Here is a 12,083-nt window from a genome sequence, read left to right as displayed (position 1 = left end):
GGGCTCCTTTATACAGACAAATTTACGATTAGCTTAACTAGCTAAATATGCTGTTCCAGTATATCTGCCCACAAGTAGTTCACCAGGTTGATGTTCTATTCCAGAACAAAATTTACTGACTTTTTACTCAACACTCTGATAATTATTCTGGAATTTAGTGAGGTTTTTATTCCAGAGCAGAGTTGCCCATCAGGGAACCATTGCAGCACAGATAACTGCATCAGAATAAGCTGTGGCAGTGTATGAAAGAGAATTTCCCAGCACAGAAAGCCCAGCATCTCAGAATCGCTGAGATGTTATCTCTGACCTACTTTGCTCAAAGTACCATAGAGATATCTCCACACAGGCATCCAATTATTTGTTGAAATCAACAAGTACTTTTGTGCTACATGGAATTAGTACACGCTAAAAAAAAAGAGAGTAGAGCAGGATGATAGGTGGAAAGAAGTGTTCTTTCTGTAGCATTCGCAGCACAGGAATTGATTTCACAAACATGCTCATCCAAGTAATGTAGCTCATTCAGTAGACCATCAACTCCCATCAAAGAGTTGATTCTTAACTTAAAATCAGCATGCCCATAACAGCAACAAATGAACGGAAAAGAGCAGAATAGTTCTTTAGAAACAGCCCAGCTGTCTCATGCATCCGACACTGCCACATACAAATGTTGTCATTGAAAGGGAAAAAAATGCCAGCCCTGAAGCTGAACACCATAGTTAGAAATGGTCACCAAAACCTAACTATGTACCATGCAAACAAGGTAACTTGAGACACTAAGCACATTCCCAGAGAAGACCACACCGAAAAAGGACACTTCTGCAGTTAGCATAATATTTTCAAAAGCAACATGCCTAACAAAGGATTTTACAAGGCAATAAAACACTCCACTAGGTAAATAAATTCTCCTAAGCCGGCTTTTGCTAGCTGTGTGCTTTATTACAAGGAGAGCTATCCCAAGGGATTAACTAACTTTGTGTTGAATATGAGAAACATTACTATAATTTTCTGGTCTCCTGAAACCTTGTAAAATATTGCAAGGGTTTGAGAGACAAATTTAGAACAAGCTGATTTAAGAAGAATACATTCCCAAGTATTCCAGTAAACAGTGTGGTATAATGTTACAGGAAGGGTCACTTTTCCCTCAAGAGCACAGTAAATTTCACAGTCAGGAAGTCCACTCTGGTGCAAATTGGTGCAAAATTTAGCTCAGTTAGTGTAGTTTTGAAATTTGCTACCATTTAGGGGATGACAATGTCTCTTTCTCCGATTTGTGAAAATTAAAACCTCAATCAACTGCCAATACAGGAGGTTTAGTAAACCACAGCACCTCTGTACCATAAAATACTTAGAGCAGCTCTGTACCTTTGATAAACTATTGAGTGAAAGAGGAAAGAGGGAAAATTTCTGATTTGTCTGATTAAAAAATAAACTAATTAGAATTTTGTGCTAAATTAAATTCTTAGGTTGGACTGGAAAGAAATTTTGTTTAATCTTAAAAAATTACTTCCCAGACCCTGAGAAACAGTAAAGAGAAGGCAATATTACTAATGCTTTTAATATTCATTAGAAAAACATAATTAAAGTAATACTTTTAGTAAAAAATAATTCTCCTTCTGAAATCACTTACAGTATCCTATTTACTTGCAGAAACAAGATTAAAAAGGCTTGTTATTACAAAAACCTCAACATTTAAACAGTACAATTTCCAGGTTCTAACAACCAACTCTGCAGCTGTAATCAACCAAAAATTTCCATCAATTGCTAACTGGGGGGAAAAGACTCTGAAACCTCAACTTCTCAAAGCATGATTAGTTAGCCCACTGGAATACCTACCTTCTCCTTGTTGAAAGATATGACCACAAACTGAAAATGAAACAACAGGGCAGACAAAAAGTACAGCACATGCAATATATTGATAGAGATCCTGAGGAAAAGTATGTACATATCTCATCAGGGGGCCAAAAAACATGGGCCATATGAGCACAGAACTAAATAATGCCTGGCTTCCTTAGGATTTATTTCTATTTATTAAAGCCTTTGAAGTCTAACAATACAGAAATGGCATTATAATTCTTTTCCCTATGGGTGTGATACTTGAAGTTTCTCTGTCCCTACTGGATTCTGTAATCTTTAATAAGAAAATGGAAACACTGTTCAAGCTTGAAACGTTCTTCTGTACCTACTCACCTATTTTAATGGGTCTTGCAGAAATACGGCATCTTTGAAATTATTATATTCAGCCTTAGCTGAAATTAGTTAACAGGCTTCAAATTTGTCATTAACACTGTCAGGCTTAAGCAAAGATATGTAGAGAGGAATACACAGAGTGGAACGCATTAGCTTTACTTCAATAGGAACCAAAGCTGAAAACACTTAAAGAGTCATGGTAGAAGGGACAACCCACTCTCCCTTCTCCACAGCACTGAAAGGGCAGCTAGTTACCTTGCTCCTTCCAGTTAAGCTAGAATTTAAAGTTCTATTGTTTTTATCCCTGAACACAAGTGAAGGATATCAATTATTTACTAAAATATGCAAAACAAGAACCTTTGTTCTCATTAGCTTAAAATCAGCAGGGAGAGCTGTGACTTGCAGTAAATGCACATGCTACAGATGACATTCTTATACCCTGGTATATGGTGCTGCTGTTGCTGTTAAGATACGACTCAACCAACGGCGCCTGTTCCTCCGAATGTTTCGTCCTGCGTGTCCTCGTCCGACTGTCCACATTGGACTGGACCATTAGGGGCTCCTGGCGCTTTTTTTTCTGCTTCTGCTCTAGCAGTGCCCGCTGGAGAAAACACAAAGAAAAGCATCTGTTACTGGACTCCAAACGGTAGCAGCCTACAACGAAAAACGATGGATACCTTTACACCCTCTCCGGTTTTACAGTGGCAGCAGTTGGCGAGTGGCATATTGGGATATCGGGTAACAGGAAATCTTTCCAAAAAGCCACGACTAACCCACTGCTAAAACACCTTCTGCTGAAAACAGCAAATAATTAGAATAGATCTTTCTGAGCAGTCTACCAGCTGTTAGATCTTGCCTGGAAATAGCCCTTGGGAAAACAACAGTGTGAGAATACTGGCTGTGAAGCAATGGGAGGGTAAGCAAGAGCATAAGGCAGAGATGCCAATTTCAGTTTCTGTAAATTAAAAGCAGGTAATTGCAAACTAGAATCAAGTGATAATACTGGACATGAGCCTAATTTAACAGCTATAAAAGACGAACTTTAATTAAACACCTAAATTTCTCAGCTAGACCTGCTGAAAACCAAAACCTCCAGCATCCAGTGGCACCATAGGCAGCTCTCTTTGAGCCCTCTTCCACAATCTTAGATAACTGAACTTTTAATTTCACTTATCCATTACCTTACCATTTGCTTGCTCCTGCACAGTGATAGTTTAGCTTCTAGATAGGAGATGCACTAAAACTGAAGAATAAGAACGGGGAGGGGACTCTTTCAGCTTCATAAGTTGTGTTGAACACCTCAACATGACTCCAAGGTAATCAGAATCGAGTACAGGATTATGGCATAAATAGAAGGTATTTGAATTTGAAAATGAGATGCTAATAGACATGCAAGCTGATAAAACAATGGGAAAAGAAATGTATAGCAGAGGATAAAATTAAACTCATGAGATTTAACTATAAATATGACAAAGTTTTTTGAGAAGGGGACCACAAGAAAATCAAAGTAATCCCGGAAACCTCAACTCCCTTTAAAACTTGATGGCAGAATTCCCTCAGATTTCATGGAAGAGGTTCTGACTCTCTTTCTTGTACATGATATGTAGTAATACAGTAGCAAAATAGGCAACATAGTGCATAGTGCCACTAGGTTACAGCCACAAGGGCTAAATTCACAGAATGAAAAGCAAAGTACGTAAAAACTTCGTGGTTAACCTCTGTTGGCTGGCATGGCTGCCAGAACCTTTTGTCCTTTCTGGTCCATCAGTTGGGTAACAAATACATGGTAAGTCAGCTTAAAATTAGTCCAAGGCAGTGGAAATGAGAGTCACTCGAACCACAGTCATAAGTCAAATTTTGATGGCAATTACACTTCCAAATAAACTGTAACCTCCACAGATCTCTCTGTTGCATTTCCCCAGAGGACGCAACTTCCTATTAATTACCAAATACATGTGTCAGTGATTTCATTACTCCAAGACCTATACTTTAGAGAGCAAGAAGGTCCTCCTCCAAAATCTTACCTGCCTGTCAAGCTTCTGCTGACGCAGGCTGCTTCCCTCATCATCCAGAACACTGCAAAGACAAAGGGCACATAATTGGAACAAATGTATCACTTAAAACAACACTTAACAGCAGTCACTGGAGCAAATCCTTCCAGTAGTTATCCATACAAAACTCCCACTATATTCCATGGAAGTTTGCCTGCCCTAACCTGCAAAAGTTGGCTCCAGAGAATGTAAATGCAGTCCATGAAAAATTGAAAAAATGTGACTCACACAAACTTCAAGAAAAATATATATTCATGCAGTTCAAAAAGAAATAAAAAAATCCATGGTCTATAGCTTGGATTCTTCTCCACTGTCTTCTAATTTAAAACATCAATTTACACAGCAATGGGGTTTGATTGAAAATTTGCATATAAAGCATAGAAAAAATGAGAAGTGTAAGAGAGCTGCTTAGCGACTCAGCAATATTTAAAATTACATTAGGAAAATTAACTGTCTAATCTTTTACACATTGAAAACCATAATTTATTCCTGAATATCTGAAAAGTCACACTTATTGTCACACACTTCAGCATTCAGAGGCTAGCAAGATAAACAGCATTGCTCACTGCCATATTTCTTTCTGCTAATTGTCGCTAGTTGGGAGATTAGCTCCTGTGCATTCAATCATTTTCATTAATTAGATGTTAAAGACTGGCATTGAAATCAGAAAGCTATTTTTGTGAAGTATTTTATCAAACCACTGACTACGCTTTATTTTTCAGGAGAACAAAGGTCTCTATTGTAAGAACACTATGGTTAAACATTGAACACAGATAATTAAATCTTTTAAACAGTAATATGTCATCTACAAGGAAAATAGTACTATAGAACAAAAACAATAGCCTCTTACAAGTAGAGTTCATTTTCCCTTACAATACATTTTTACAAAAGGTTGGTCCCTTCTCTTATAATCCCTCTTAGCAATCAAAAAGAAAATTAAAATCCAGGAGAAACAAACCTGGATTCTGACCTACATGCAACCTAAATGTATTGCAATGAAAATCTCATAAAAAATGTGAATCTTATGTATTAACATACACTCTTTAGGAGCCAGTAACATTATAGTAGGGTTGGATAGGACAGCTACACATGCAGAATGCCACCTTTCCAATGTCAGCATTATCAGAGACATGTAATTAAGCATTCCTGGTAGCATCAGCCTTTTGCAACTTATACTTGGGTTATTTGTTACAAAAGGCTGATGTTCCACAGAATGAAACTGTGCTGTTCAAGTCTCTTGTAGAGGTAATGCATTACCCGCAGTCCACAAAAAAAAAAAAAAAATAAAGAAAAAAACCCCTCACACCCAGAGAAATGTTCTGATTTATGCCAAGCACTCTTAATTTAATAAATTACAGAAAAAGTTATAAAAAGAAGACATACATTCCTCCATGGTATACAGTATCAGGTTTTCACAAGAGTGCTCCACTACAACTGCAATACTTATTAGCTGCACTGCTAGAAAATAAAACTACCCTAATGGATATCTTTGGCCAAACAATTGTGTAAAAGATGCCAAAGTATAAAGTTTCAGGCTTAATGGCCTGAACAAATCCTTCTCCTTTCAGACAATGCTTGAAAAAAAGTCAAAACCATGTAATGATGCTAATAAAGAACATAAGAACTGCAGAGGCAGCAATGCACATACTATCCTGGCATAACACACGGAACAAGGGAGCAGGGAAATGTTCTTCATGTGGTTCTAAACCTTACCTGTGGCTCCCTGGGAAGCCATGACAAGGTAAGTTCAGGTTCAGCTAAACAGGCACAGCTCCTTCAGTTCTCTTTATGCCCAACCTTGGCATGGTAAACATGGCAGTTTAAATAACACAACAGCAAACCACAATCAGAGGAATGGTGTGATTTGCATTGATGCAGCATTCCACGAATGCAAAGCAACTATCAGATACAACAGAGGACTGCCAAAAAAGAATGAAACTCCATCCAAACATTGTGGATGCTATGATGCTAGAACACCTCTCCACCTGTCCTTCTACTGCAAGACACTGTTTTTAAAGCCTCTGAATATATGCAATCAAAGTTGAGCTAAGAACAGTGTGCTTTGAAAACCAGATGACAAGCTCACTTGGAGCTTCCAGGTCCTTCATTCTCCCACTTCATATTTTATGACGTTCTGTGTAGTTTTCACAGTCCTGTTGCAAATATGCATTAATGACAAGCATTGCATTATTTAAGTTTAACATCCAACAACTAAAATGGAACTCCAGCTTTCTTCAGTGACACCGAGGTTCAGCAGAATAGTTACTTCAACAATCCTCTCCCCCTCCAGGTTACTGGACTGATACAAGCATGCCTTGCTCCCCCCAGCCAGCCACACCACTCTTCCAAATCCTTCACAGGGTAATTTTAAAAAGGCCTCATTACCACCAGCTCTGTCTATTTTAGAAGTTACTCAATGCCAGTATCACTGAAAAGCTGTAATTCTGTCCTTTTCTGATGCCTAAATAATGCTTATGCAACTCCAAATACAAAGAGAATTCAATTTAGCCTATATATTCTTCTGCTATAATAACAGAGCACTCCAGTTTGAGACTCTGTACTTTGTCAATATTTTCTGCAGAACTAGTGGACCTTGGAATTGCTGATTAGCAGCCAACATTTCACATTCCCTGATTTTGAATAGAAAAACTCTCCTGAGACTGGGTGACTTCCAAGATATGCCATTAAGAGACATCAGGGCTTAAATACATGCATAACTAAATGAGTAAATAAATAATAAAAGCTCCGTATCCGTAGCAATTCCATCAGGCTCTCACCCTTGTTGCCTTGAAAAACATCTGCAGAAGAATCTGAGATGGAAGTGTGCAAGCGCCACTGACCCTTTTTCTCACACTTCAGTGAATCCTTGCAGAAAGATTTAGCAGATCATCTTGCCACAGCATCTGGCAGTCCACACATTCTGTCAGCTGCTCCAGGGCCAAAGAGCTGAAATCCAGAAAATCTACCCTTTTCTTTCATTGGAAAACACAAAAGTGTAGGAGCAGATTCACAGTCTTTGCCCTTCCTGGTCTTTTAAAAAAGCAGAATTCAATTGCTCACCCCCATGGAAGAGTTGTGCACATGGTGAGGACCCAGCCTGTCCTGCCCAGTTTTGGAAGTGGCCATAGTTTTGCTGCTCTGTGGTCCAAATAACTGGGATGGTCAGAGAATGAAGTCCCAGAACAGATGAAAACCTGACTAGAAATGGCAGGAAAGATGGCAGGAAATAATCTCATAGAGATGCTGTTAGAACAATTCTGCCTACATGTTTGATGTGATGCTAGAAAATCCCAGGAGCAGCATGAAGCTCTGTCAGTCTTAAAAGAGAAATATAACTTTATAATTAATGAAAATTGAATTATTGAAGAGCATGCATACATATTAGCAATCTGCACAGCACACTGAAGCATCCTGAAGATCCAGCATTTCTACTCCTATTGGATCAAGTACCATGCCTGGCACCCTGGCTACGGCTTTGACCCATTTAAAACAGAAGGTCATTTTACACTATTTATAATATTGTAAATGGCACTTCAGCTCTGCAGTAATAGTCTAGTCCAAATCCAGCTGACAAATCAGAGCTTACATACATTTCCTTGCAGATAATTATTCAGGGAAAATCCATCCATCCTTCTATACCGAACTTGAACAATCCTTCCATTAGAGTTTACTGGATGTTGGGCTTAAGAAGTCAGGCCTATAGCTCTGCATGGTAAAGATTCATATTAGCAGCCTGGACCAAAGCACACAGAGACTTAAGTATTATATTTATATAGTATTATTTTCAAATTTTAAGTATAGCACCTCATTCTAATATCCCCACCGCCTGTTTTCTAAAAGGAAATACATTAAATGATCATTCACCTTTGTGTCAAAGTATTACTTTTCATATAACCTTTTTAAGACACAAAATCTATTTTACTGAAACAGTTTCAACATTAAATTCAATTTACACAAAAATAGCCAGGCTTATTATACTGCTGCATGTCATAACAAAGACAAAAATACATGCAAAAATTTAAGTATTCTCAGCTTTTCATAATCTCTATTCCTTAAAAATCATTTAGAGAGAAACTCGAGGCCTATCAGGTTTTAAGGATGAAACTTCATGATTACATGAAGCTCCACAATTTACTGCTGAGATGAAGGCTGAAGATTCTTCAAGCCAACATCTTAGTACATTTTACTGTAATTCCACATGGACTGATTTCAATTTAAGTAAAATCTGAAAAGCCTTAATTCAAATAAAACATTTCACAGCAAGTACTTTTCCTTCTCTCTTTGAACATGCAAATGCTTTCATTTCAGGAAGCTTTTGCATGAAAAAAGAACTAAGAAGAAATGTTTTTAATTAGAATGTCCAAGATGCATGTAGTCCCTGACTTTATTTTAGTTTGTTTTTTTTTTTTAAAAGAAAAAGTCTGACACAGTAAAGCAGCTCTATTGTTTCTGCCTGACAAACAAGGCAATGCTTTTGTTCCTTCCTGACATTGCTTCATAAAGGAACGTTTTCCATGACAATAACGTTTTTACCAGGACAAAGGTCCAAAATCTTACCTAGCACATCTCTGCAACCCAGCACTAATTAAACCAATAAGCATAGCTGGTCACACAAGCAGACACATCCTACCACTACTTTCATACACTGTTTAAGAAGTGTCACTTGCATTTTCTCTTTTTGCTACTTCATGACAATACACTACTAACAGCAGAACCCAAAAGCTCTATGTGAAATCAGGGACCTTCGCACAAGCAAAGTGAATGCACACAGTTAGGGAAAATTCCTTAGACAAACAGTTCCATCATAAAAAGATGAGGAATTGGACAAGAAAATGTTTCTCCCATTTAGAACACTGAACCACAAGCAATGAAAAATTAAAGGAGGTATTTTCATCTCAAGTTGCTTCTGCCATATTGTCAATTGCCATTCAACAACAATGGATGATCAAACCAGACAGAAAGAAAAATACACTAGACCAATCCTCAAGATCACTCAGATCTTTCTGATGTACGCCTGTTGTGAAGAAATCTGTCGTGTTGCTGTGTCAAGAGAAACAGGTTCTGGGATCTTTTAGAGCATGACTGACTCAAAAGCACAAGAACGGGTGTAATGTGCCATTTGAACATTACAGTCTCCAAAAACACATGAAATAAAATTCCTGTAAAGAGATAGCACTTGGCTTACTGGATACCATCTGTCATATTCACCCAATTACACTTCTCTGTAATCTCTACAAAGTCTCTGTAGTTCCATAAAACCCAACTGCTCTGGATAATGTTACTGTTAAGTCCTTAGGAACGAGCTTTCCCACAGCACTGATGAAATGCTACTGTAAAAGCCCATTAAAGGGTCAGGGACCTGCAGGCTGGAGTCATGCTCCAGAGGGAATGGCACACAGTTAGGTTCTTCAAACAAGTGAAATTCAATGAATTCCGAACCAGTGAAGTCGGCTAAAATGCCAGCACCTGCAAGTCCCCACATAAAACAAGATCTGCTCCCCCATGTATGCCATAAGCTGAGCTTACCAGCAACCACTTGGGAGAAACGTTATATCAGACACATAGCCTAATCAAAAACTTAAAAATGAAAAAAATCAATCTGGAAGACTGCGAGGGATCCCCTCATGCTAGGAATCATCAAGGCTTTCTGACCCCAAAGCAGTTCCTCAGCCATCCAATTTAGAGTAAAACCTGCAGCTACTATCTTTATGGTAAAATGAGTAACTCCTTTCCTGGGCCATCTAAGCAAGCAAAAGTCTGGCCATTGAGGAGCAGCCCAAGGACATTCAATATTAGTCTGCCTTTCTACTGCCAACAGCAGCAACAGCAGCTCTTGGCTTTCTCCCATGCCATATTCCCAGGGCAGAGAGGGCAACAGCCTGCCCTTACTGGTTGCCTACCAGTTACCACTGAACTGACCAGGGAAGTACAGACACCAGGAACTGCTGCAGAAACAGAGACTGCATTTTTTTTATGGGAAGCTTCAGAGGAATAAAGTGTTTCACTGTGAATCTCACATGATAAATGAAAGCATGCCTGTCCAGGAACACAGCATCGCCTCCTCTGCCTGTGCAGCTGTTCCAAAGACCCTTAAAAAGACTGAAAAGGATAAAGCAAATGAATAGGGGGGAAAAGACAGGAATGTGAACACAGATATTTCTATGAGAATTATCAGCACCAAGTCAGCCACAAAACAGAAGAAGATGCAGAGGATCACACACTGTGAGGATGATCCAAATGGCACTAAAAGTAATGCCTGCAGGGCAGATGGCTGATAGCACAGACTGCATTTGCAGTTGCACAAATAATTACAGAACCAAATGCTCTATTTTCTTTTCAAATTCTGGATGGTAAACTAGCTTAAAAATCAGCAAATTAACGATTCCTTCCTGAAAGGTTGTTGGTCCTATTTGCTTCAGTAAGGTTTAGCTAAATGTCCTTTGTACATTAAGATCTATGACACTCATTATGTCTGGCAACAGTTCTGCAGATTAACTGAGAGCAAATGTAACAACAGCAACACATTCATAATTTTTTTTCTTAATTCCATGTAGATAATTGTTAAGATTAACTCCAGCCAAATCCTCAGCATGGCCACAAAATTGTCAGAGATCAGGTTAGGAAAGCTAAAGCCCTGATAGAATTAAATCTGGCCAGAGACATCAAGGGCAACAACACAAGCTTCCATGAGTGATAAAACAAAGACTAGATAAAATGTGGGCCCTCTCCAGAAGGAAATGGAAGACTCAGTTACCAGGGACATGACGAAGTCTGAGGTACTGAATGACTTCTTAGACTCAGTCTTCACCAGCAAGTGTTCCAACCATATCACCTGGGTTGTGGAATGCAAAGGCAGGGACTGGGAAAATGAAGCACTCCGCTGTAGGAGAAGATCAGGTTCAAGATCACCTAAGGAACCTGAAGTCCATGGTCCTGAGGGAACTGGTAGAGGGAGTGGTTATGTTATTATCCTTCCTATTTGAGAAGTCATGGCAGTCCAGTGAAGTTCCCACTTACTGGAAAAGGGGAAACATTACGCCCATTTTTAAAAAGGAAATAAGGAAGACGCGGGAACTACAGTCCAGTCAGTCTCATCTCTCTCTACCTGGCAAAATCATGGAGCAGATTCTCCTGGAAACTATGTTACGGCACGTGGAAAATAAGCAGATGACTGGTGACAGCCAACAAGGGCAAATCATGCCTGGCAAATCTGGTGGCCTGCTATGACAGGAACACAGCACTGGTAGATGAGGGAAGAGAAACAGACATCATCTGCCTGAAGTTTTGCAAAGCATTTGGCACAGTCCTGCACAACGTCTCTAAACTGGAGAGGCATGGATTTGACAGATGGAGCGCTCGGTGGATAAGGAATCAGCTGGATGACTGCACTCAAAGAGCTGGGGTCAACTGTTCAATGTCCAAGTGGAGATCAATGAGGAGTGGTGTTCCCCACGGATCAGTATTGGCATCAACGCTGTTTAACTTCTTTCTTGGTGACATGGGCAGTGGGATTGAGAGCACCCTCAGTAGGTTTGCAGGTAACATGAAGCTGTGGAATGCAGTCAACACACTGGAGGGAAGGGATGACATCCAGAGGGACCCTGACAGGGTGCAGAGGTGGGGCTGTGCAAACCTCACAAAATTCAACAACGCCAAGTGCAAGTTCCTGCACCTGAGTTGGGGCAATCCCAAGCACAAATAACAGGCTGGGTGGAGAATGGATTGAGAGCAGCCCTGAGAAGAACCTGGGGGTGATGGCTGACAAGAAGCTCAGTGTGACCCGACAATGTGAACTCTCAGTCCAGAAAGCCAAATGCGTCCTGGGCTGCAATAAAAGAAGTGTGG

The 12,083-nt window shown here is 39.5% G+C and overlaps 1 protein-coding gene across 7 annotated transcripts in view; it reads right to left on the bottom strand.

Annotated features, from left to right (window-relative positions):
- The window catches only part of TUB (TUB bipartite transcription factor), a 159,491-nt gene that overhangs the window by 47,094 nt on the left and 100,314 nt on the right, over positions 1-12,083 (bottom strand). For all 7 annotated transcript variants that reach the window (XM_050334841.1, XM_050334844.1, XM_050334843.1 and 4 more), the window contains exons 2-3: positions 4,212-4,263; positions 2,626-2,788 (exon numbers count right to left, since the gene is read on the bottom strand). In XM_050334841.1, the coding sequence (XP_050190798.1) occupies positions 2,626-2,788; positions 4,212-4,263 (215 nt within the window). The remainder of the gene's footprint in view (positions 1-2,625; positions 2,789-4,211; positions 4,264-12,083) is intronic.

This window comes from Myiozetetes cayanensis, unplaced genomic scaffold (genome assembly GCF_022539395.1).
Source record: "Myiozetetes cayanensis isolate MyiCay16 unplaced genomic scaffold, myiCay2020 scf6-25, whole genome shotgun sequence".
NCBI classification, from domain to species: Eukaryota; Metazoa; Chordata; class Aves; order Passeriformes; family Tyrannidae; genus Myiozetetes; species Myiozetetes cayanensis.
The sequence above is the reverse complement of the archived record's forward strand: the minus strand, read 5'-3'. Positions and strand labels throughout refer to the sequence as shown.